Raw genomic sequence first — 27767 nt, 5'->3', positions numbered from 1 at the left:
CAAGGTCCCAAAGACATTATTAAAAAAGTCGAAATGACTGCAGTGGTTCAACCTTAATTTTATGAAGCGACGAGAATACTTTCTGTACGCAAAAACAAAACAAAAATAACAACTTTATTCAACAATATCTTCTCTTCTGTGTCACTCCCATAGGCTGAAATGCCAAAATGCCGTTGTCTGTTTTTGCAGGCTATGCTGCCATCTAGTGGTAGAAGGTTTTCTTAGACAGCTGATCATGTAAGACTAAACCGGCGAAATCAAAGTCTCAAAATCCAAATGAACCAAATAGAATCGACTCAGAAACGAGTCAATGAATGCATGCAAGTCACCAGATTCAGCCGCTGCTGCAGAGTACCTGCGTCACTCATCATAGACATTAATAGAGAGAAGTAGCTCCGGCTACAATGCTCTTCCTCAAGATGCATGCAGTTCTGTTTATTATCCGCTAGAGCTCCAAATGTCTCTATTTGTACAAAATGCTGCACATTCATGTAAATCTGTATTTTGCACACACAAGTTGTAAAGTATTAATTGAAATGTAGTAGTTGTGCACACATTAATAATTAGCACCAGGCTTATTCATTGGTAGTTGTTTGTGTGTGGGTTGTGAAATGCTTGAAAATCACGAAAACAAAAGTCTTAAAATCCAAATGAATGAAATTAGATCAACTCAGAAAAGACGTCAATAAATGAATGCATGTCAACTGATCCACAAATGCATTTCTTAATTGCATACGCAATTTATGATACACTAATACAAAAGAAAACATTTTTATTTACAAAAATGTCTCCATTTGTACGAATTGCTGCACATTCATTTAATTCTGAATTTTGCACACACAAGTTAAAAGGCATTTGTTTGTGGATAGTAAAACATCTGCAACATTTATCAAGTTCATGGATAATTGTAAGTGCATTTATTAATCATTATGATACTAAAATAATCCCATAGAAAACAGCTGTGCTGCTTAATATTTTTGTGGAAAGCATGATGATAACATTATTTTTCAGGATTCTTTGATAAAAAGAAAGTTCCAAAGAGCTGCATTTATTTGAAATAGAAATCTTTTGTAACATTATAAATATATAGTGTCACTTTCAATTTAATGCATCCTTACTAAATACATTTATTTATTTATTTTAAAAAAATCTTACTGATCACAAATTTTTGAAAGGTAATGTACTTTTTTTTTTTTTACCACAGTAAAGGTCCATGGACAGATATACAACATATACTGTAGGATTTGCTTCAAAAATATTTTATATTTTTTTAAAACCGATTTCGTGGTACATTAATAACCTGTTATTGTAAAAGTAAATAATGTTTATTGAAGCCATTAATTAAAGTTATTATACAATTATGCAGTGAGTCCGAGAGTCTTGTAAAGATTGAAAACCCCATGAATTATTTCCTTGTGCAGAAGGAAACAGATTGGCTTGATCTTAGCATTTCAATACTGCCATCTAGTGGCACACGGTGCACAGTGTCAGTGAATGTTTAATTATCCTCGCATCCCCACCAGAATGGTCTGGAAACAACAAAGCTAAATTCTGGTTGTAATCAGATAAATAATCACTTACCATTTCCTTTAAAACCAGACGGATGAATTTTCCTCCTCTTTTTGCGAGCAGGTTCTGTATTGTTCTTTACAGTAGTTTTGACCACTGAAGCCACTTTAACTTGAGCTGATGAACTTTGGTTAACAGCTTTCCCCCAGTATCTCTCAGCAGGCCTTCCAGCATTGAGACTGCAGGAATATCAGGATGAAACAACAATATGAAGAAACTGAGAAAAAAACCCACCATATAATATGTGACACCATATAATATGTGACACATTTTACATGAATAGATGTATGAGCTCCTTAACTGTAGTCCGCAATATTCATGCTATTTGCTCATTGTTTAATATTACTTTGTGACTGTTAATATAGTTAAACTATTAATAATTGTTAACATGAATTATAACACATGCATCATGTATTTTTCCACCAGCTTGATGTAACAGCTAATCAGTAGACGGTGGGTAAGGTTGTGAGGTTTGTTTTGATATGGTCACACTGCATTAAACAAAAAAGTTCCATTCATGTGCATTTTATGTGTTTATGTCACAAGACACAGAGGTTCTTTACTTTTCCTGCTGGCTTGCAGCCAATGGCCTTTTGTCCCTGACAGATGTGATGTGTCGCACTGAAGATCTCCTCTCTCTGCTGTCTGTATGCCTTGTTCCTTCTCTACACGGCTTCTTTGTTGACGGTCCTTTGGGAAGCAATGGATCCTGTAGCCAGAGGGATTCCCTGTGAAGTCTCTTCCTATAGGCACAACCAGAGGAGTTATATGTTTAGCGCACTCACTTCTGACATGAATTCTAATGACAGAGTGATAGACAAGCGAACTCGGCAGGAGGCTCTCAAATGATCTTAATCCACTCAAAAAAGCTGATTAACTCCAGTAATGAAGAAATCCTCCTGACAATCATGCAAGAGCTGCCAGAGCTAAACTGACATAAATGCCACACTATTTTAACATGAATTTGATGTATGAAGCTGGTGTTGTTATTTGACTATTCTTATGTTGTTATTTTGTTAATGATTTAATAACATTTCAGAAATGTATACTAAGAGTGTGAATGATTAAGTTTAATTAAGGTTTTCTAGACATGCTGAAGGGAATAACTTCTGACAGCCCAGCAGGATATCAGGTGCTTGCAGTGGGAGGTCAGAGGTCACAGTTCACCACCCAAAACTGCATCTTACTGAGTTGAAATTCAATTTAGATTTAATTGAAGTTGCTTTTTATTATTTAATTTTTTTTTTTAGAATTTTAACTTCAAAAACATCTTATACATCAAAATACATAAAAGTTCTAATAATTTTTATAATTGGAAATTCAAGTTGAAATTTTTCTATTTTAAGATATATTTCATAAACAGTGTCCCAAAAAATCTATAGCCTATAGACATTTAGGCCACACTAACAAATGTATGAATGTCATTGCATTAGAAAAAATATCAAAGCAAGTGGCATTTATTTGAGACAAAGATTGCACACGTTCACTTTTCAAGCAAAATATTTCACAAAAAGAATTTGTTAGGCTTTAAATATAACATATGTATATAGTCTTATATACACTGATATTAATAAACGTTAAAGGATTCATGTTCATTATGAACTACACTCTGTGCTAGGACACCTGTGTGAGCTTTATACATTCATTCACTAAAAATCACTGCATGTCAGTTAATGATATAAGATTATTTATTATATAGAAACTGCAGAAATGGTTCAGAAAAATAAAGTTAGTTCTGAGAAAATATCTAGCGTCATGTGTATACAGATTCAACTTGGTTTGACTAGAATAGACTAGAACTGGACTAGTAGAAAGTGTAATGACATACAAGAGACAGTATGTGACTGTGCAAATATGCATTATGGTGTTCAAGTATGCATTAATACATCCAAAGTACAATACTACCAATTATACACTAAACAACATAATATGCATGATACATAACAATAACTTGTGCAATAAAGTACATAAAATAGTACAAAGATTAGATAGATAGATAGATAGATAGATAGATACTACATATCTTACTATTTCTGCCATAGAAAGATGTGGTAAAAGTTGTACAAGTAGTATCCTAGTATGCGGTTCCAAATTCAGCAATAGACTATTCCTAATATGCTATGAGTTGATAATGATGTGTATGTAAACATGGACCATACAGTGTTTTGTTACCTAAAGCAGTGACATTAATACCTTTTTACTTTTTGGTGCCACTGTATATTATTTTGTTAATAAACAGCAGTCAGCTTTCCAAATAACGTAGCCTACAATTAACACCACGACCAACTGAATAATATATTCGTGTTGTGCAAAGTCGATTGGTTTTGTTTCTGCCAGTAAAAGCACGCGCAAGAGGAAAAACCTTCACAGCTTTATCGTGTAATCATGAACTTGCAGCTTGAGCGCTTCAGTGATCATAGACGAGCGAGTGAACCTTAACACCCCCACAGTTTCTTCACAATGTGCAGTGTAAAAGCATTGTGTTGCTTGAGATTACTTGAGATTAAAGAAACTTCTTTTTTACTCAGTCTGAATGAATTGCCAGTATTTCAACATGCATAATTAAGAAATAAAATTTCGGTTATGAATTACGATTTCTTGAATGTACGGTCATTGATTAGAAATAAATCTTGAACATCATGCACAAATTTACACTGCCACCAACTTATATTACACTGATTTTGTACAGGAATCAGTAAATTCAGTTAACTGTATGTATTTTGGGGTAACTTATACAGACAGTAGGCGTTTCCAAACGGACCCGAGCATATACATCCGAAAGCACTTACCTTTCTCTGACGTCCATATATTGCGAGTGTTGTCCGCTATAATCCATCTTCTCTATAAACACAATAAATAGCAATATAAACACAAACTCCCAGCTATTATGTTTATTTTTAGCAGCTCTGAGTGGGACATTCAAACTGCAGAAACTCCCCCCATCCCGCTCTGAAGAGGAAGTGTGTTTGCTGCTTACAGACGCGCTGTATGGATGTCTCCACCAATCCGAGAGCTGCATTTGAAATACACGGAGTTTGACTACATTTTCAGAAATTACTCAGACTGCAAAAGTATTTGCCCCGAGGGAGTAACTGTTCTTTTTACAGTAGTTTTATTTATTCGTTTATATTATTTTTGCTTTTTTTTCTCTTGTAATCCAACATTCCCAGTCAACAACAACAAAAAATGTTTTGTTAACGTTCCTAAGTTATGAAAAACTATTAAAATTATTAAAGACCAGACAACGTTGAAGGAACATATTATTGACGTTAATAGAAGGACGTTTGTTTGTAACTTTGCCAAAGTCCTGGGTATATCGGTTTTTACGTACAGATTAACTTTTCTCTAAATGACTAAATGTGTCTCCTCCTAGTATATGTAAACACTTTTAAAAACGTGCTTCTTTTGTTTTAGTTCCATGTTTACAGTATTGGAATCAGTTAAGACCCCGAGGATAACTGTTTCTTGATCTCCTTTACTAACAGATAGGGTTATATTTTTAAAGTGAGGCACAGTAGTGTCATTAACTGCCACTGAAGACATTATAGTTGCCAGGTGTCCGGAAAGAATTTAACTTTTTTCACCCTGCCTCTGGATTGTTAGCCAAGTGCACTGTAGTGTATGTCAGTGTCAGTCACAATGCAGTTTTCCCCTTTTTTCTTTCAGCAAAACTGTTTTCACCCTTTTGTCTGGCACATTTCAGTGTGCTTTTTCTTTAGTGACTAGCAGTCTAACAGTCAGTTTCTCCTATATATATTATTACTAAAGTGAGCTTATCGAATTGACTTCATGTCTTATTTTGAAACTTTATCTCTTGATCACTTTTTTTTTACTCTGAGACGGAAACTGGCTTCCGTAGAGCCAATTACACTGTAAAACGTTTTCAGTTAACTAAAAATGGTCTTAGCCTGAGTTCATTTGTTACACCAGACTCAGAGATAGTAACTTTGGTTACACCAACACAGTCATCATGTTACCCCTTTTTACTGCAATAGTTCTTGTTCAGCTATTAACAGTACAAAATTAAGTGACCCCTTAAAAGGGCAGAACAAAAGAAGGGCTTGTCGCTAAACAAGGGGGCGTAACGGCATGGGATGTGCCCCATTATAATGTGAGAACACTCATTTGTGTTAAACAGTTTGAAAACCTTTGACTATCAGCACAACTGTGACTTATCTTCAGTTGGGGATAATTCCTTTAAAAGAATAAACCTCTTAAAATGTTTTTGTGAAGAAAAAAAAAAACTTCCTTACAGATTTGGAAATTGTATAGAATTTTATATTTTATTTGCCAAATTACATTATTACAAAGCAAGGTGAGGTTATTATATTTATACTTATTGTTACAGGAAAGCTCATGCTTTTACTGTGTCATACAGTACTGCACACCTCCTCCCCCACTCCAAAGCACCCTGGCTGTACTTCTATTGATGAAACAACTACATTATGTAGGGTTGAGCCACTTAGCATAAACAAAGCCACATACTGTGAGTCAAGCACAACACCACATACAGCACTATAGACTGTGACCCTACAAACATCTGACTCCAGCAGAGACTGGAGGTGAATGAGAACTACATTACATAGATGGCCAATGTGGCAGCAGCTTCAAAACTACTCTCTGATTAGCAATTCATATCAGTGCAGGTAAATGCAGATCAAAATTGAGTGCTGTAAAGAATATTGTGAAACAGCCAAAATAAATAAATCACAAGAAAAACTGCCACATTTTCCCTCCCTATATCTATCTATCTGGCCTTTTTGAGGAAAAAAGTAGGAGGTCTGTGGTTTACAAGGGTATCTACGGTCTACATCTACTACAGAAAGTATTTATTGGTAATTACGGAATTTGCATCAACATCTAATTTCCTCAGCCAAAGCCGAATGAACTGGTCTTGAACTTCTAAGAGGGTCAGTTGTACTCAGCAGAGACCATAAATCAGATTCATATTTGCATTGTTTTACACAAAGGAAAACTGAGTACTGTTCAAAAGTTTGGGGTGAGATGATTTTTTAAAAAAGAAATTAATAATTTTATTCAGCAAGGATTCATTAAATTGATTAAAAGTGACAGTAAAGGCATTTATAATGTATCAGTTTTTCACAAAAATATAAAACAGCACAACTACCGGCGTGATGAATCTGATCTTCAACCAGATGGAACTGGATTATATATTTTGACTGTTCCGATCCCAGTCTGACTTATGACCCTTAACGCTGCCTGAATCATAATCATGCACTGTTCATTGTTGGCCAGAGGACAACTGAGCCTGGTTTCTCCCAAGGTTTTTTTCTCCATTTTTGTTACCTGATGGAGTTTGGGTTCCTTGTTGCTGTTGCCTCTGGCTTGCTTAGTTGGGGACACTTGACATTCAACTTGATATTCAACAATGTTTTTGATCTGCCTGCATTGACACCATTCTATGCAAATTGAACTGAGCTGGACGATGACATCACTGTTTTCTCCAGAGCTGCTGTATAGATAAATGTACTAAATTAATAACTAATGATTTTTAATGAATCAATACTGAACTTACTTAAGCTGGACAATGGCACCATTTTCTTCTAGAGCTGCTGTGCAGCCAAAATTATTTTCCTGTTATCACTGTAAAGCTGCTTTGACACAATCTGCATTGTAAAAAGCGCTATATAAATAAAGGTGACTTGACTTGACTGTTTTACCATTGGTAATAAGAAATGATTCTTAAGCACCAAATCAGCATTTTTAGAATGATTTTTGAAGGATCATTTGACACTGAAGGCATTTATAGCACTTTCATATATACTACTGTACTGCAGCCACAGTACAACGGTACCAGTGTGCTCACCACATACCAGCTATATGTGGGGAGGAGAGAGAGTGATAGAGCCAATTCAATGGATGGGGATATTAGGAGGCCATGAATGATTTTGGGCCAGGATACCGGGGTTACACCCCTTCTCTTTACGAGAAGTGCCATGGGATTTTTAATGATCACAGAGTCAGGACCTCAGTTTAGCGTCTCATCCGAAGCATGGTGCTTGTTACAGTATAGTGTCCCCGCCACTATACTGGGGTGTTAGGACCCACACAGACCACAGGGTGAACACCCCCTGCTGGCCTCACTAACACCTCTTCCAGCAGCAACCTAGTTTTCCCAGTAGGTCTCCCATCCAGGTTCTAACCAGGCTCAACCCTGCTTAGCTTCAGTGGGCAACCAGTCTTAGGCTACAGGGTGATATGGGTGCTCAGCACAGGAATAAATTACATTTAAATTACAACAAAATACATTAAAGGGGTGGTTGATAATGATTTTGCTTTTTTAACTTTAGTTAGTGTGTAATGTTAGAGCATTAACAACGTCTATAAAGTTTTAACGCTCAAAGTTCAATGCAAAGGGAGATATTTTCTTTTAAAGATTTCTGTTTAAGGACTACAACAAAAAGCTGGTAGGGAATACAACTAGCTTCTTCCTGGGTTAGTGACATCACTAACCCTAAAACTGACATAAACCCTGCCCCCAAGAACACGCCATGTTGGACTGCTTTAGAGAAGAGGAAGAGTTGTTGTAGTAGAGTGTTATTACCATGCCACCATTTTACGCCGGACTGCTTCACAAACGAGGGTCAATTCAATGCTGGATTTGCACAAAAGATTAACATGACTGCACATGCTAGTCGATGAGTTGAATCAACTCCACAGCAACTACATACATTTATCCACTAACGTTAACCATTCAGAAACGTCCAGATACATTCTATATGTTGTAACTTTTTCCTGAGTCTCTACATCAGTGTCCGATTTCGGTTTGATCAAAGGCTGAACACCGTTACAGACAATCATCATTTTGGCTGTGTGAAATTTTCCATCTTTGGCTTTGTTGTCGTTGAGTATCTGAAGCGCCAGGAGCAGCAGCTCATTTGCATTTAAAGGGACACACACAAAAACTGCGTGTATTTGCTCACACCCAAATAGGGGCAAATTTGACAAGCTATAATAAATGATCTGTGGGGTATTTTTAGCTGAAACTTCACAGACACATTCTAGGGACACCAGACTTATATTACATCTTGTGAAAGGGGCTTCATAGGTCCCCTTTAAAATAGAAAACAGTTATTTTAATATATATTTCACTATGTTTCATGAAATGCAGACATGATGAGCATAAGAGACTTCTTTCAAAAACAATAAAAAAAATATTACCGACTAAGTTTTGAATGGTAGTGTATATATTTTATTTATATTTGATAATTTATTATGAAAGTATTAGCTGAAGCATTTTCATGAATATTTAATTTTTAATATTTTGCTTTTACATTTTATGGGTGAGAGATAACAAATGTTATTCTTATCTTGCAACACTGTTCATTTTAACTACTTATATAAAACGGCAAAGCAGGAATTGCCAGTGAATATTTCTGGGTTTATTTTTGAAAGTCAATTTTTGAATAGACACAAACCTAAAAGTCTTGAATTTTAAAGTATATTAATAAAATAATGATAATAAAACATGGATGAACTCACTGCTATCTTTCACACAAAGACACTTTAATTTCATCACAAAGCATTGGCCAGTCTATGACACCAGACCACAATAAGATACACATGGCAGCAGTAAGATTCACACACACACCCGTTCTATTTAGAGTGATACAGATTTTGTATATACACCATACATGTGTATATATATATATATATATATATATATATATATACACACACACACATACAAACCATAAACTTATATTTTTACAATCAGTTCATTTTCAATACAATGACTTCATTGTCTATACTAAGTAAATGTACATGTCAACACAAGGCAACAGAAGCACAACTCCCAGAGATGCACAACAAATATACATTAACACAGTAATAGATTTTGCTCACCATATAATCAGTCAGAACAGCTGCTATATTTATTTAAAATCATGTTGGGATTTTAAGAATGCTTGAATTTATTTATCAATAACATTTTAAATGCAGATTGATTCACCAACCTTTCCCTTTGGTTGGACATTTTCCACGGCTGCATCAACAAATAAATTAAATGCACCAACTTTAAAGTATCACATGAGCATAACTCTGAGGCTTTTTTCTCCATACCAGACACTTCATAATATATATCCTAATATATATACACATTTCAGTCAGACAAGTCTTTTTGTTTTCTAGGGAAAATACAAAGAGACGTTATGGTTGAAACAAACACTGGGATTAAATATTGTTCAAACTTTCAGGGAGAATACATTTACACACAAAGTACCACATAACAAGTGCAAAATTCGTGACGTTTACTTTGTGTATCCACTATCCTGTATACTGGCGTGCAGACAGGAATATTCTGTATGCTTATGTATGGCAGATACACGTTTAGCTTGTGTGACACTTCTATAATAAGTCAACATTGTCTAGTGTGTAAACACAAACACCACACAGCATTTTCAGTATAATTAACATTGCAGTGACTTCGAATGTTGAAAGTCCACACTGGGTGTATTATTCAGTGGCCCATTACAATGTGATTGGGGTATATAGTACAGAAGGAGTGGCTAACCCAACAGCTCTCCTGCATTCTTCATTTGTCTTTCTGTCTTTCATTTCAACAATTCCTTCTGTTCTTGCTGTAACTCTAGGCATGCAGTAATCGCAGGATGTACTTGGTCAGAAGAAAAGCACAGAGAAAGAGAGGCAGTGGACAGAGAGAGGAGGAGAATGGGGAAGAAGGACATTTGGCTCTAAGAGTCAAATGAAGGATGTGGACTCTCATCGTGAGAAGGGCTTCCTTTGCTTGGACGGCTAAAAGACAGAAAAAAAAATGAATGAATGAAGCAAATAAAACAAACAAAAAAAGGCTTCTTAGGAAATTACAGCATATAGTAAAAAGACGAATGGCTTTGTCAATGTCATTGTCAAGTATGGTATGATGGCTTATTTTTGTTAATTTCACTTAATATTAGTACCTGTGATTGTGATGGCTATGACCGATGTGAAGATGACATGTTTATCTTTCCTCTTTTCTGATGTTTTAGAAATATGGAAATGGCTCCAGTTGCAATTCCTCTTAATGATTCTTAATTAGCTCACCCAAAAATTATGTCATTAATTACTCACCCTCATGTCATTCCAAACCCGTAAGATTTTCGTTCATCTTCGGAACGCAAATGAAGATCTTTTTGATAAAATCTGAGAGCTTTCTGTCCTTCCATAGGCAGCCTACGCAAAAAGACAGCATACGCGAGAACAAACCTCTTCCGGAATCTCAAACGTGCTGCGTAACCAATGAGATTCATTCTCATGTGTTATGCAGCACGTTTGAGCTTCCAGAAGAAGCATGTTCTCGTGCGTCCAGTTGAGCTTCTGCTTATGTTTGCTGATCAATGTTTATATGTGAGTAAAAGCCTAAATTAAATCTGTTCATCATATAAAGCGATCATGTCTCTTCAGAAAATTTGGATTAAACCACTCAATTCATATGGATTAGTTTTCCGATCTCTTTATGAACTTTTTGAAGCATCAAAGTTTCACTTGCGTAGGCTGTTTATTAGGGACAGAAAGCTCTCAGATTTCATCAAAAGAATCTTCATTTGCGTTCCAATAATAAACAAAAGTCTTACGGGTTTGGAACGACATGAGGGTGAGTAATTAATGGCAGAATTTTCATTTTTGGATGAACTAACCCTTTAAAGGTGCACTGTGCAGGATTTTCAGTTACTGTATTTGTAAACACAACATTCAAACTTGGCCCATCCTCGCGGGCAGAATCCGCATGCCCTCTCTCTACCCTGACATGATATATCAGTTGCACACGCAGCCCAACCGACTCAAGAAACTACCTGCGGGAAGATGAGTGATGAGCTATTTTGTTTTTCAAATATTGTGTTTATTATGCATAAATAGCATTTTTTATGTACATGAACGAAGAGTTACAGTACATTAATAATTAGATGACTGGCTGTAATTTGTGTGCAGGTTTAGCCATCTTTAGCCATCAAGTCTAGCTCGCTAATAAACAATAATTACATGTCATCATAAAAACATAACTACAATGCCTAGTAATCTGTCGAGTCACAGATTGCAGTCAACAAGGCAATAGCAATATCAGCTAATTGTGTTTGTGTCGAGACAGGAGAACTTAGCGGGGCTTCCCGAGCTTCAGACAGACGATAAAGTCCCACCCTCACCTGCTTTCACCAAGTGCAATCATGTTCCTGGATCAACATCTTTGTAAAAAGAGAACTAATCCAAACTAAGAAATTATAGGCACATGGCAGTGTATCAAACACAAACACCACCACACACAAGTAATAATTGAGACGCATTCCCCCCCCCCCCCCCCTAATCCTGCATAGTGCATTTTCAGCAGTTTTATTAGCAATTATTTTAGTTTGAAGAAAAAAATATTGAAAGAAAAATTGCCAAATGATAATTTAGAGCATTTTTAAAAATTTTGTATAACCAAAAATGGTTTAATTCAAAACATTTAATATTTTCGTTAATTTAAAAAAAAAAATCCACTGGTAAACCTTACACATTGTCATATGAAAAGCCAGTCAGAAACTACACTGATTTAGCTCTCACAAGCATACATGCTGTGTATGTTTGATTCACTAAAAGGAACCGGCTTAAAGGGGCCAGCTTTATAAGGCCATATAAAACTTCAGGGGATTAAGATAAAACTTGTTTATTGTTAAGAAAAAAAATATGATGGCATAAAATTTAATAAAGACGTCAAGCAGTATGACAAGTAATGCGGTTTTCAGGAAAAACATGCAGGTCACTCGTATTGAGGGGTTGTGAACCTGTCAGATGTTGGTTAAGGCTTATTTGTTGCTAATAAAGGCAAAAACATGTCAGTGTGATCTAGCATTCGTGTGCAGAAATGTTGAAGCAAACAGTGTAATAGGCTAGTTTGCATTGACAGTCCCTGTGCATTTTATAACTAATGTTCTTCATTCCTAAATGCAGGATATATGCTGGTAACGGAATACAGTGGCACCACATATGTGCTAATGTGAATGAGAACGGTACAATAATTAGATCAATTTAGAATATTACTGACGTTCATTCCTGACATTACACATTATATTTGTGAAAGAGAAAATACTTCTTCAAGTAAACATGTGATATGTATGTGGACTGTGCTTGTGTTGATGGTGTGTGTTTGTGTCACTGAGTGTGTGTGTGTGCATGCATGTGTATAGTATATATAGTGGCAGAGGGGTCAGTGGTTATCCTCTGTCTGCTCATCGCCAGTGTTAACGCTCAGTGAGCGAGTCTCTGTTGGCTCTGGTGGGGGAGGCTGGTGCTCTCTGACTTCAAAGATGACAACAGACAGATTGATGGAAGCAGACACACAAACAGAGGGACAGACAGACAACAGGGGAAAAGACACAATTAGGAACAACACAAAAGAACATGAAGACAAAGGCAGCAACAATGACCACTGAAAATGAACATACGTATACTGCATGATAAACAAGGTGGATTCATCAGAGAATTCATGAACTGCAAAATCGGTGTCGTAGGATATAAATCCAAATCACATTCAAGAAATAGACAGCCAGATGATTTGCATAACCATAACTGAACATTTGGCATGTTAAGTTTCACAAATAAAAAAAAAAAAAAACACTATTAAGAACACACATCATACAAAAACATACACGTCATATACAACAAAAAAAGTATTAGAAACACCTTGATGTGTTATGGGATCTATTTGCCTCAAAACAACAACACTATTTAGTAAATAATAATAATAAAAATGTATAAAATGACAAATTAAACATTAAAAAAATACATTAAAACCATGTTAACATTATGTCAACCTTAAATATAACTATGGCTAGAAACTAAATACATTGTTCAACCAAATGGCATCACTTCCTTATGAAATTAAATGGCAGTTCTAAGCATAGTTAGGCCATTAGAAACATAAAATACTCTGAACAAATTAATAGACAGTAATAGACAGCGTGGTGTGCTCTAATTGACATATCTAGAGAATGAGGGGTGTCAGGGGACAGCAGATGTTAACACATTTAAAGATGGATCCATGCAAGGACGTGGTGATGCCACATAAGGACAATATGTCGGACATACCAATTGCGTAACTCCTCATTGGTCACTGATAGAAATTCTGAAAGAATAACCGGAATCATTGTGGAAGGGATTTAGTGGGACTGAGTTTGAGGAGAACATTGGTTGACAGAAAAGAGTCAGTGGGAGGAATCATAAATCTGTCATCTCATGGTTTGTCCTGTTTAATTGGTCGGTTTCCTTTATCTTTTCCTACCAAACATGTATATCATGAGAGAATGATCTCACAAAGCTGATGCACTGATGTTTCTATATATACAAACAATAAATGAACTGAGTGAGTTAAAACAACATTGGAATGAATATGCACATGGATTGTCACATGGACTAATGTCAATGAGACGGGGAAAAAATGTGAGTGGTTTGTTAGTGCAGGTCTCTGAGTTGGACTGTGTATAAGAGTGTGTGTGAGCTGAGTATAGGTAATGGATTGTGACAGAAGAGAAAAGTAGATATAGCAGGAAGAGTGTTACTGATCTGTAGTTCTTGTGTTAAAGACCAGGGATCAGGGCAGGGCAGAAAGGCTGTAAAGGATGTAAAATGGAGGGAAGTTTGTAGATCATTGCTCTCATCAATAGCTAACATCATTAGCACTTATAATACTCCCCACAGTAGTGGTGGATATACATTCTATGGCCGCCAGGCTGTATTTAATTACATTAAACATTTCCAAATGCATTTGCATCTAATCAATTACACTGAAACATCATAATTTTCATTTATAGGTCAGAATAGTTATAATGTTTTTCACAATTACTGTACGAATAAATGTCCTCTCTAACTCACCTGGGGACACCTGGTGGTGCACGGTTAGGACGAGAGGGGACCTGGGGCGGGGGGCCACTGAAGGGGTCAGGAGAGGTTCCAGGTCTGGATGGCACAGGAGGTGCTCCAGCAGTAGGGGGCCCTGGAGCGGTGCGTCCACCTGGACGAGGGGGCCCAGGTGGGGCCCGGCGCTGGGGAGTTGGACTAGACATTGGAGATCTGTTAATATTAATAAAACGTAATATTATTCTTCTGAGACTAAAATTTCTGACTAAAGAGCTTTAAAGCTACAACCACAAAGCTCACCACCAAGACCTTTTTGACTGTTCTGACTCGGGTTGCTATATCTTTTCTAACTGATCGGATCTACAGTTTTCTTAAAACAGAGAGCCAAGTTTATCAATAAATCAATCAATCAATCTATCTATCTAACTATCTATCTATCTACACTGAGCTGTGGGCAGAATTATAATCACCCTTGGTAAATATGAACAAAGGTGGCTGTAAAAATAAATCTGCATTGTTTATCCTTTTGATCTTTCATTAAAAAAAAAAAAAAAAACCTGCAAAAATCTAACCTTTCATTGAAGTAAAAGAATTGGCCATTATTGGTACCTCTAGAATATGAGTAAAATATCTCTGAAGTATATTTCCATTTATTTTTACATTTTACATTTTTTAGCACATCAGGGTGACTAGGAATGAAATTGTCCAGCCATGACTTCTTGTTCCACAGGAGTATAAATATGAGGAAACAAAAAGGCCAAATTCACTAAATCATCCATCACAAGGAGTAAAGCCAAAGAATATAGTTCTGATGTGCAGAAAAAGATTGTTGAGTTTCGCAAAATAGAAAGTGGCTATAAGAAAATAGCTAAAGCATTGAAAAATCCCATTTCCACCATCAGGGCAATAATTAAGAAGTTCAAATCAAAGACTCTCCAAATTAATTGAATCTTGAGGTCAGAAAAGCCTAAAATAAATGATCAAACAGCACCTACATCACCACAAGTTGTTTGGGAGGGTTTCAAGAAAAATCCTCCTCGCTCATCCATAAACAATCTCCAGCATATTCAGTTGTCAGACACGACTGGAACTTCAAACTGGGCCGGCTTCTATAGTCAGATGAAACTAAAAAAAATAGTTGTTTGGCATCAAACCCACCAGATGGTGCACACTGGGATAAAAAAATACCCTATGACCATGGTTAAATATACTGTTGTATCTTTAATGTTGTGGGCATATTTTTCTGCTGGAGGTCCTGGACATCTTGTTCAGATACATGGCATCATGGATTCTATCAAATACCAACAGATAAAAAGATCAAAACCTGACCGCCTCTACTAGAAATCTTATAATGGGCAGTGGTTGGATCATCCATCAGGACAATGTTCCAAAACAAACATTAAAATCAATACAAAAATGGGTCACTGAGCACAAAATAAAGCTTCTACCATGGCCATCCCAGTCCCCAGACTTGAACACTATAGAAAATGAGTGAAGTGAACTTAAGAGGTGAAGCACCAACATGGACCTGGGAATTTAAAGGATCTGGAGAGATTCTGTATGGAGGAATGGTCTCTGATCTCTTCTCAGGTGTTCTCCAAACTCATCAGGCATTATAGGTGAAGAGCTGTTATCTTGGCAAAAGGAGGTTGAAAAACGTATTGAATAAAAGGGTGCCAATAATTCTGGCCAACACGTTTTGGAGAAAAACATTCATTTCAAAAAGAAATTTTCCCCCCATTTTCAATTCTTTTACTTCAATGAAAGGTCAGATTTTTTTTTTTTTTAATAAAAAATGTTTGTTCATATTTACCAGGGGTGCCAGTAATTTTGACCAGAACTGTATCCATTCATCCATCCATCCATCACTAACAAATCCTAGCTACTGGCTTAGGACATGCTACCAACATGTCAGTTACATGCCAAAAAGCTAACAATGCCTAGTAACTGTAATGCAGGGTGAACTCAAAAACAAAGGAGAGCTGGATACAAACGCAGTTATTTTATTAAACAGAAAAAAATAACAAAACCAACACAGGAAGTATAAAGCCAGGGAAACAGCATGAGCACCCAAACAAAACACCCATGTAGGGACACAACTCGACAAAGAACACAAGAAACACTGAGGTTTAAATACTAGAGGAGTAATAGACAAACAAGACACACCTGGGAATGATCACAGAACTAATTAACTAGAAAAACACAAAGGACTATAAAAATAGCACACAGGACAAGAAACAGGAACAGGCTAAAATGCAAACTAAAAGTCCAATAAACAAAACACACAAAACACAGAGCCAGGGAATATGTAACAGTAATATGCAAGCTTCATGTTAAGATATGCTAGCAATGGCCAACAAAAGGTTTTATCTTGCAATTGGTGGGTCTGGGCTTTTTTCCCTAATTTGAGTTTTTGGTCTGTTCCTGGCTTTTCTACCTAAATGTTAAAACATGCTAGCAACTTCTACAAACATGCTAAAACATCTGACAGATTGTGTGGCCATAAAACCTCCAGACTTCAATCTTTTCAAAACTACTTACAACCTTACAATTTCAAGTTTTTAAAACTACTTCAAACTTTCTAATCAGAAACAATGATTTATCAAAAAAGATAACACAGTACCTGCGCCCTGAAGGTCCTCCTTGTACCTGTAGCCAGGAGTCATCCACCGGTGGAGGCATGGCAGTGGAGACTGTGGTGGTGCTGATGTCACCAATGATGTTGAGGGCCTCTCTCAGAGCGTGGTACATGCGCAGCATCTCCTCCCTGTGCTGAGCCTGTTCTGCTGACTCCTCCATTAAAGTGTTCTGGTCTCCACATGAGTACAAGTTAGCAAGCAACTCAGCATGGATAAAGTCCTTAGTCTATGGGAAGAAAAAGCAAAGACAAAGATAAAAAGCAGTTTTTGCCAGTAACTACAGGGCTAAGAAACATCTAATCAAAATCCATCTAATCAAAGTTCCTACTGGAAAAACTCGATCCTTGAATGGATAGTTTGATTGTTATATGATACTTATTTGATCCCACCAGGATCCTTTAGATTTGGATGATAGAAATTGCATAGAAATTATATTAGGTATATCAAAGCGTCATTTAAAACAGCTTACATTGTTGATCATGAGATGCATGATGGTCTTGGGCATGAGGTCCCGCACAGTCTTGTTGACGATGGCCATGTAGGAATCCACAAGGTTCCTGATGGTCTCCACCTGCCTCTCAAGCTGTGGATCCATGGAGTGCATGAAGCGATCCGAGCCGTTCTCCTCACTGGCATCACTCTGCTGAGGGCCATCAAGACATATTGATATTTACATATTACTGGCACTAATAAAATCAGGGACACAATGAGGAACAAAGTGTGGAATAGTAAAGCAAATAAATTCAGCCCTATCGTGAGTAATCCATCTAGATCATGATTAATTCGAAAATTAGCTACGGCATTGATCTCCTTTCTTAACCTTTCAGAGGTCAGTGATCATTTCAAAGCATTGTTAAATACAACACATATTGATACTCAGAGAGAAATAAGTTTGCATATGACATAGTTGTTTTGGAGGGGGAAAAAAACAGTCAGAGACACATATTTTAACTTACCTTCTCTTTATCCTGCAGACGTAGCAAAGAAAGTACAATAAGTTAATAAAATTAGTAAGGTATCAATGTAAATCAATGTGGTTAGAATTGTGTTGGTTATTGGTTATATACACGTGCCAGCTGTTATATCACAGGAATGTTGATCAGTGGAGGCATTTACGTACAGTGATGCGCTCTGGGTAGACTCCAGCTCGTAGGAAGGATGCCTTCCAGCTGTCCACCTCCTCCTGAGTGTCGCAAGCTAATTCCAGTTGCCTGTAGTCTTTATACACGTTCCTGAGACAACAGTCCAACAAGAATGACACAGAAGAGAAGATATTGTTGAATAAAGCCATTATTTTCGTTTCATTTTTGCACACAAAAAGTATTCTCTTCGCTTCATAACATTAAGGTTGAACCACTGCAGTCACGTCGACTTTTATAACAATTTCTTTAGTACCTTTCTGGACCTTGAAAGTGGTGGTTAAATTGCTGTCTATGGAGGTCATATACCTCTTGGATTTCATCAAAAATATATTAATTTGTATTCTGAAGATGAATGAAGGTCTTACCGGTATGGAATGACATGAGGGTGAGGAATAAATGACAGAATTTTCATTTTTGGGTGAACTAACCCTTTAATACTGTGTTGTGTGACTTGTGCAAATCATTAAATGCTGTTCCTTTTAACTTTTTATTCTAAGAAAATTTATCACGGTTTCCACAAAAATATTAAGCAGCACAACTGTTTTCATCTTTAATAATAAGAAATAAAAAGTTTCTTGAGCAGCAAATCAGCATATTAGAATGATTTCTGAAGGATCATGTGTCACTGAAGACCTGAGTAATGGCTTCTGAAAATTCAGCACTGACAATCATTTTAAATTGTAATAATATCTAAAAACATTAAAAAATCTCTAACCTTTGTTCAGTGTTAAAGAGAGCAAACACGTGTTTGCTGGACATGAAGCTTTTCTCTATATCTCTGAGCTTCAGGTTGTCCAATGGCAGCATGTACTTCTTCTCTTTCTCCTGCAGGGGGCAAAAAGCACAATAAAAAAAAAAAAAAAAAGAACAATACCAGATCAGGGACTGCACTGAAGAGTTATTATAGATTAAAATAGCTGATTCTGAACCTGTATTTGCTGTAACTATAAGGCAAAAGCAGTGAAACAAAAACAAACAGTTTCAAAGTATAGAGCTATGTTCAGAATACAATACTACTAACGTACACACAGTATACTGAGCATCATAATTTTGAAAGAGTACAACATAATCACAGGATACTGAAGCTTACTGTTCGAACATACCGGCAGTCTGGTTAAACTTGTCTTGCACCCTTACATTAAACCATTAGGCTAATCTCACTGACAGGTAACTCACTACCTTGTGATATACCCACATATGTTCAATTGAGTGAGAAATCATCTCAGAAATGAAATGGCTATTTGGCATTTTAATGAAATTTTGTGTAAAATGTCTCTAGTCTTGCTAACTAAATCACATCAATGTGTCACACATGAGATGGGTGCAATGGGACCAGGGTGTAAAATTTGTGCAACATAATTATCAACGATGTATTTTTGTATTAACATCTTAAATCCACTTGGCTCAAGTATTCGAGAGGGCTCGCTTCTGTATGATAGCATTCCACTCCGCACATAGCCTAGAACTCTTTTATAATTGCATACGATCATATGGCACAAATTCAGGGGAATTAAAAAACACTGTTAGTGCTTGTGTTTCATCCGAAGCAGCTATCACACTAAAGGGTTAACAAGTACTTGTGATGCGAGTATTGATTCCACACTGGAAGCCTACAATGGCACACTGAGCATCATGCTTTATGACTCATACACTTAATCAAGAACACACAAGCTGGAGATGGAAATCCTGTATGGATTAAATTAAATAAACTCTACTCTATTAAAGTATGTTTTTTTTATTATTATTTTTTTTGTATACCTAAAGGGGACAGAAAATGTTGATGTCATTATGATTGATGCTTATTCCTTTTGAATATAAAAGCTAGAGATGAGAGATGACATGAAGCGTGTAGGAGGAGAAGAGGGAGTGAAGATGAAAACACTTGCATGTTAACAGTGTAAAGCCTGCACATATAAAAAGAGTAACCTACTTACAAACCACCAGAGGAATTAATTTAAGCATCAACACAAAATGATCTGTATAACAGCTAACTTTAACAATACTTGAAGCCAGTACTCTAATATAAATTTATTTATTGGATGATTTCTTGTCCTTTATTTACCCAAGAAATAAACTTTCATGAGATTAATAATCTCTTTTTTTTTTTTTTTTTTTTTTTTTAGAAATGTCCTGGCCAAGAAAGCTGCTGTTTTCCTTTGACAGCTCCAGAGATTTCATGAAAACTAAAGATTTTTGTTTATTTGCATTTTGTTTATAGCATTTTAGCTTATATATATATATCTTTATTATTATTAAATACATTTATTTTTTTTCAGCTAGTTGCTAAGCCTTCATTTAATAATGAAAACAAATAACTAAAACTAAATAAACTAAAACTAAAAACTAAAACTTAATAAAAACTATATAGACAAAAAAAATTAAAAATTAGTAAAATTAGTAAAACTTTAGTTACATTTAAAATTTACTAAATGTAAAATTAAAACAATTATAAAAATAAAATCTATTTCAAAATATTAACAAAAACTATAATAGTATATCAATAACACTAAAATAACTGTCTGATGGATGGATGAGAAGCTGACTGATGGATGGATGGAGGTGGGTAATTCTGTCGCCATGTAAACTAATAACCATACATACCATGTGAAAAATACTAGGTTTATCAACACTAAATAGGCTAGTCAAGGAATCAAAAGACTGAAAATAAATTGGCACAAGTGATTTTATCACACTATTCTCATGTTAACAGCTAATGTTCAAGTCATAGCTACAGTATCTCACAGAAGTAAGTACACCCCTCACATTTTTGTAAATATTTTATTACATCTTTTCATGTGACAACACTGAAGAAATTACACTTTGCTACAATGCAGTAGTGAGTGTACAGCTTGTATAACAGTGTAAATTTGCTGTCCCCTCAAAATGAGTCAGTGCATCACACAGCCATTAATGTCTAAACCGCTGGCCACAAAAGTGAGTGCACCCCTAAGTGAAAATGTCCAAATTGGGCCCAATTAGCCATTTTCTCTCCCCGGTGTCATGTGACTCGTTAATGTTACAAGGTCTCAGGTGTGAATGGGGAGCAGGTGTGTTAAATTTGGTGTTATCGCTCTCACTTTCTCATACTGGTCACTGGAAGTTCAACATGGCACCTCATGGCAAAGAACTCTCTGAGGATCTGAAAAAAGAATTGTTGCTCTACATAAAGATGGCGTAGGCTATAAGAAGATTGCCAAGACCCTGAAACTGAGCTGCAGCACAGTGGCCAAGACCATACAGCGGTTTAACAGGACAGGTTCCACTCAGAACAGGCCTCGCCATTGTCGACCAAAGAAGTTGAGTGCACATGCTCAGCGTCATATCCAGAGGTTATGTTTGGGAAATAGACGTATGAGGATTATTATGAAGAGATTGAAGGGGTGGGGGGGTCAGCCTGTCAGTGCTCAGACCATACGCCGCACACTGTTCATTGAGGGAACCATGAATGCCAGCATGTACTGTGACATACTGAAGCAGAATATGATCCCCTCCCTTCGGAGACTGGGCCGCAGGGCAGTATTCCAACATGATAATGACCCCAAACACACCTCCAAGATGACCACTTCCTTGCCAAAGAAGCTGAGGGTACCTAAACCCTATTGAGCATCTGTGGGGCATCCTCAAACGGAAGGTGGAGGAGCGCAAGGTCTCTAACATCCACCAGCTCCGTGATGTCGTCATGGAGGAGTGGAAGAGGACTCCAGTGGCAACCTGTGAAGCTCTGGTGAACTCCATGCCCAAGAGGGTTAAGGCAGTGCTGGAAAATAATGGTGGCCACACAAAATATTGACAGTTTGGGCCCAATTTAGACATTTTCACTTAGGGGTGTACTCACTTTTGTGGCCAGCGGTTTAGACATTAATGGCTGTGTGTTGAGTCATTTTGAGGGGACAGCAAATTTACACTGTTATACAAGCTGTACACTCACTACTTTACATTGTAGCAAAGTGTAATTTCTTCAGTGTTGTCACATGAAAAGATATAATAAAATATTTATAAAAATGTGAGGGGTGTACTCACTTCTGTGAGATACTGTATATACTTTGGTGAAAGGTCTTCCATTGTAACCACATTACAGTAAACAAGTTTTTGATTGTTTTTGCAAACTGATGAACAAGTTTAAATGATTGTCTGTGGTACTCCACAGCATCTTTGGCATAGAGCTGAACTTCAGTTGAACCCAGAACGTTCCTTTAAAGAAAATCAGAAATTCAGACTTCAGACGATTCAGAATTTAGACAAATTTTCAAACACAAGGCTTTAGAACACTGACTGAGCAGACATCTTCTGACAATAAACTTTCCATCCAAACTGCCACTTTCAGAGATTAATGTCCACAAAAACCAATGTAAGGGGAGCCCCCAACCTCAAGGATGGATCAAACAGTGTGAGCATGATTTATGTCTCTTGTTTATAGGCCACATCCATGTTAGTGTCTTATTAACATTTAATAAGAACCCTCCTGCATTTCAGAGAAACATTCTGTGGTGAGCATGAACTTCAGCCTTAATGTGAACTAACTTCCAAAGCACCTTAATTCTCGTATGCAGGCATGTTTTAAAACACAAGGGCAAGTATAAAGAACCCTTTATCCAGTACAAGTAGAGGAAGTGAGCTTCAGAATAAATAGCAGCTTGAAGAGAGGTACAGACCACATGACTACACATCTGGAGATATTACAATTCCGTCTCCATGCCAAGAAACTCAGTCAGCACCACCACCCACACCTACACACACACACACACACACACACACACACACACACACACACACAGAAATACATCTCAAAGAAAATGTTGAGTCTGACAGGTCTTCATCAGTACCAGCTTTCCTTGTCTTACTTTTTTGTGACCTCTGACCTCTTACTTCCTGTTTAACGAGAAAAGAAACATAAACTTTTTTTTTTGCTCCAAAAAAAGCTCCACCTCTTTCGCTCCCTCTGCCTCTTTTCAACTCTTCCAGGGGAAAGTTAAAAGTCTGCCACGTCAATTCTGAAAAATCTACATTTGAAAGTATGAAAAGACACTGTGCGTTACAAATTAGTTTTGCGATGCAAATACTGCGTATCTTCCTTTTGTATATCTGTTATCTAAGACTTTGCCGCTGATCTGAGGGGGATTTATGAGTCGACGGGGGTGAAAGGGCCAGGAAACCTAATGCTTCTTGCCACCCACATTCTTTGCTTTCTCGTACCACCATCAAACACTTTTTGGACCCTCCTCTCCTCCTCCTCCCCCACTCACCCACCACTCTTTGGCATCTTACACATTCGGATGTCCAGCCGTACGGAGCTAGAGCAAAAGAGAGACAGAGACGGAGAAAAGGATGGATGGAGGTTTTCGGAGGACAATCGGAACATCTAATGCCAAATCTGATTGGCACAGATGCATGAACTTTGAGGTATTTCTTGTCCCTTTGAAGTATTTATCATTTGCATATGGTAGAAACAGATCTGAAAGTTTAAAGTTAAGGAGGGACAATGGGCTGGATGGACACTGTCCAACAGCTTGGCAAATCGAAGGAAATTTAAATGGATATATGAAATAAAATATATAAATAATAGATAAACGATAGATATAAATAATGGATGTATTTTTTTAAAAGGAGCAAAAAATGTATACATTCTAAAAGATCTGAAATGCATCTTGGCAAGCTTCACTGAATAATAAACATACAATAGTCCGCTTCATTAAATAATTAAACAAGTAAAACTGATGTGACCGTGGCAAACGGCCTGCTGTAATTCATATTTTTCAAGCAAATACAAAGTCAACAGTCACTAATAAACATCAACTTTCTCATTTCCCTTTTTCTATGCTTACTACCAAAAAAGATACATTTTTTAAAGCGTTTTCACAAATATTTATATTTATTAACACAATTTATTAAGTGCATGTATATTTTGTACATCATGATCGCTAACGTTTTGTACACATTCATTCCTCAGTGCTGTTGGACTCATCTCATCTCCCTGTGAAGCGCCATGCCCGCACCGCTTTCCCAGTGTTCAGACTACCTGTTCAGGGCGTAGAGATTGTACAGTAGTCTGCACATTGGTTAGGCTGTGTGGGGAGTGCACGCACATCATCTTGTTCTGTTCATCAACAGTCTTGTCATCATGTTTCTGTATGTCTACCCATGGAAATGTGCATGCCTTCATGCGTTAAGTAATGTCTGTGTGTTTAAGTGCGTTTAAGGAAGGGGGTTACATATCATAGTTAGCTAAATCTGACAAAACCTTCCCTGGAGACATTCAGGAACCTATTAAAAAGAATCTATTATAATTGGTTAAAATAATGGTTTAATGCTTTTTATTGTAAAATTACTATATACAGTATATATATATATATATATATATATTTATATATACACACTGTGTATATATATATATATATATATATATATATATTTATATATATATATATATATATATATATATATTTATATATACACACTGTATATTATATATATATATATATATAAGTTAGTCGATAGTAACTATTAAAATTAGCTAACTAAAAAAATTTTTATTCTACAAATGCAAAGAAATATATTTCTTTTTTTCAGTAAACGTAAAAAAAGAAAAAAAGGAAGAAGGAAAGAAAGAAAGAAAGAAAAAGAAAGAAAGCCAATGTGATTCGTTACAATGCTGATTTGATGGAAAATAAAAGTTATTTCACTGTGTATAATTCTCATTGTTTGGACTCTTATTTCATCCACTTGGAACACAAAGAAATTGTTTTGGCACAAGCAGGACATAACTGTGGTTTTTAAAAATGAAGAGATTAAATGAAAAACAATTATATGCTAAATGGATTTTTTCCCCCAATGTAATATAAGTCATTTTCGACTAGGAACTCCTTTGTTTTAAAAGGGCTTTCTCTTCATGCTTAAACTAACTACAGCGAGGGCTTTTGGGAAGTGTTGGACCAAAATCTGGTATGTATGGTAATGAAAACCATATGCCACCTTCCCAACCCCCAGAGCAGCCCTCCCACCAGCTCCTTGTCTGCTTCTCCTCATGCCTTCAGTCTGGACTGACAGTGGGGGTGGGGCGGGGTGGGGGTCACAACAGTACTGTAACACCTGTGCTTGATCAGACCGTCAAGATGGCAAAATCTCTGGCCATTACTGAAGTAAGAAACAGAACTAATGCACTCAGAAACAGAACTAATGTATGACCTCATTCGACTCATTCTCTTTTCTTGGATCTAATGAAGCGGTGCATTTACAGCATGGGTTACTGGTAGGATAAGATGCTTTCATTGTAAAATAGACTAAATATAGCCTTACTGCTGGTGGAAAAAATACTAAACTATAGAGCACACTGTATGAAAAGGAAACAAGGCCGCTTCAGGTAAACTGTAGTGCATATATTGCGAGTTACTTCAGATAAAAAGCACTGCTAAATGAAAAGCAACCAAGAAAAGACATCAGACAGAGGAACAGAGGGGACTCACCTCATCATCTTTGTACCAGGACAGATTCTCAGCGGTCAGGACAAACCAATATTCCTTCGCTCCTCCTTTCATGATGCCAATATTATTGATGGTTAGCCAACCCTTTCTGATAACCTAGACACAGGCAAACATGTGGGACGTATAATGTACAGTCAGACGGTCATTGTAATATTTATCAAATATGTAAATAAATTAACAAGTAATATTGATTTAAAATTAGTGTGAGAATAAAGAAGCATGATACGAGAGACATAAACATGCAAAGCTAGTTTTGAGACAATGACCAATTATGCAGTTTAGCAGTCATCATACAAAAATATCTGAATGCAGAATGCTGTGATTGACCAGAATCAGAATCAAGTTCCAAAACTCCATGTAATAAATTTGAAAATTATGTTTATGTGAATATGGGATTTCTCAGAAGAACAAATCAGAAGCACATTGCAAATACAGTGGGGTCCTAAAGTCTGAGACCACTAGTGAAAATATATCTACACTACCGTTCAAAAGTTTGGGTTTTTAAGAAATTAATACTTTTATTCAGCAGACACATTCGTTTTTCCTTTTGAACTTTTTATTCATCATGGAATCATGAAAAAAATGTATCACAGTTTTTACAAAAGTAAATAAAATAAAATTTTAATTGTAATAATATTTTACTGTATTTTTTATTAAATAATGCAGCCTTGATGAGCATAAGAGAATTCTTTCAAAAAATTAAAAAAAAAAATCTTACCCAAACTTCTGAACAGTAGTGTTTTTAGCAAATTTGCAATCTCATTTAAAAGTTTTATACTATTACAAATAAACATAAAAAGTTAATAATTTATAAAAAAATACAAATTATATTATCAGCATTACAATTTAATTTAAATAAAAAATTGACATCAAAAAAACACATTTCATAGTATTTGGTATGCTTTTTCAATTCAGGTGTAAATGTAAAAAACAAACAAACAAACAAAAAAAATGTAATTATTACTGATTAGCGTATGTTTTCAGGCTTTACTTTCATTACATTACCCTATGTAACCTGCAGTACATTCAAGGTATACTATACATGTTCAGTACTTTTGTTCTCTGAGAACTGAATCCATGACCATCATGTTTCTACCAGATGAGCTACAGTTCTCAGGAGGGCAATGAGTTTACACTGGAATCCTTATTTAGTTTCACAGCAGCCTCTCCAATGCAGTGCCATGGTGAAAAAACAATCAACTTTACTGGTAAAGGTTAGGCTTAATTTCACTTAATGAACTTAATATTAAACAATATTATTGATTTGACTGCACCTGACACTAACTAAGCTGGACAATGACATCACTGTTTTTATGCAGAACTGCTTTATAGATGAAATGAACTAATTTAATAATTGATGATCTTTACAATGGAACTGAACTGACTTCAGCTGCTGAACAATGACACTATTTTCTTTTAGAGCTGCTGTACAGTCAAAATGAACTGTTTGCATCATTGAACAATTTTCCTGTTATCACCGTAAAGCTGCTTTGAAACAATCTGTATTGTATAAAGCGCTAGATAAATAAAGGTGACTTGACTTGATTAATTAATAATCATAACCAGCTATGTCTTTTTTGTTTAAAAAATACACCATAATGAAGACCATAATAATCAAAATTTAATGCTTTGTTCAAAAATATTTTACATTAAAAGGCCAGAGTACATCAGTAAACACACACAAACACACACACACACACCAAAGACGTCGCAGTCAATGCACACTTACCATTATCTCATCCTGAGGTGCGTTGGCATAGCAACAGTAGCAAAGCAAAGACAGGGTTTAAGATAGGTAATAATAAAATGGAAAAGGCAGCAGAGAGAATAGACAAGATGAACAGAATACAGAAGTAGAAGAAAGATGCTAGAATAGTTCACACTACTAACACAAGACATACAACAAGAATTGTTAAACGTGCCTAAATGGAACATGCTATAAGATGATGCAGGCCTAATATATGTGAATTATTCCTAACTAGAAATGGCAAAAAATTATAAAGGGGTCATGAATTGAAAAATCTAATTTTCCTTGGTCTTTTGACATATAAGAGGTCATTGTACTATAAAAAATACCCTGTAAGTTTCAG

The 27767-nt window shown here is 36.2% G+C and overlaps 2 protein-coding genes across 11 annotated transcripts in view; both read right to left on the bottom strand.

The window, feature by feature from the left end:
• Positions 1-4524, bottom strand: part of LOC127512648 (regulator of G-protein signaling 3-like) — a 40252-nt gene extending 35728 nt beyond the window's left edge. Inside the window, exons 1-3 of the mRNA XM_051893750.1 lie at positions 4359-4524; positions 2133-2312; positions 1582-1748 (exon numbers count right to left, since the gene is read on the bottom strand). Coding sequence (XP_051749710.1) covers positions 1582-1748; positions 2133-2312; positions 4359-4405 — 394 coding nt within the window. The 5' untranslated portion in view covers positions 4406-4524. The remainder of the gene's footprint in view (positions 1-1581; positions 1749-2132; positions 2313-4358) is intronic.
• Positions 4525-9075: 4551 nt separating this feature from the next.
• The window catches only part of dnm1b (dynamin 1b), a 50719-nt gene continuing 32027 nt past the window's right edge, over positions 9076-27767 (bottom strand). The window contains exons 14-23 of one of the 10 annotated variants that reach the window (XR_007930236.1): positions 27407-27418; positions 25660-25773; positions 18915-19024; positions 18178-18289; positions 18014-18025; positions 17527-17700; positions 17042-17283; positions 14434-14631; positions 13651-14171; positions 9076-10344 (exon numbers count right to left, since the gene is read on the bottom strand). Coding sequence is in view for 8 of the 10 variants with exons in the window: in XM_051893775.1 (XP_051749735.1) it covers positions 10284-10344; positions 14434-14631; positions 17042-17283; positions 17527-17700; positions 18014-18025; positions 18178-18289; positions 18915-19024; positions 25660-25773; positions 27407-27418 (1035 nt within the window). In the remaining 2 variants the exon portion in view is untranslated. Of the gene's footprint in view, positions 10345-11485; positions 14172-14433; positions 14632-17041; positions 17284-17526; positions 17701-18013; positions 18026-18177; positions 18290-18914; positions 19025-25659; positions 25774-27406; positions 27419-27767 lie in introns of those variants that run through there. The other 9 variants (XM_051893779.1, XR_007930237.1, XM_051893780.1 and 6 more) reach the window with 9 other exon arrangements.

Source organism: Ctenopharyngodon idella, chromosome 5 (genome assembly GCF_019924925.1).
Source record: "Ctenopharyngodon idella isolate HZGC_01 chromosome 5, HZGC01, whole genome shotgun sequence".
Classification (NCBI taxonomy): Eukaryota; Metazoa; Chordata; class Actinopteri; order Cypriniformes; family Xenocyprididae; genus Ctenopharyngodon; species Ctenopharyngodon idella.
Note: the sequence above shows the minus strand (reverse complement) of the source record. Positions and strands in the feature narration are given on the sequence as shown.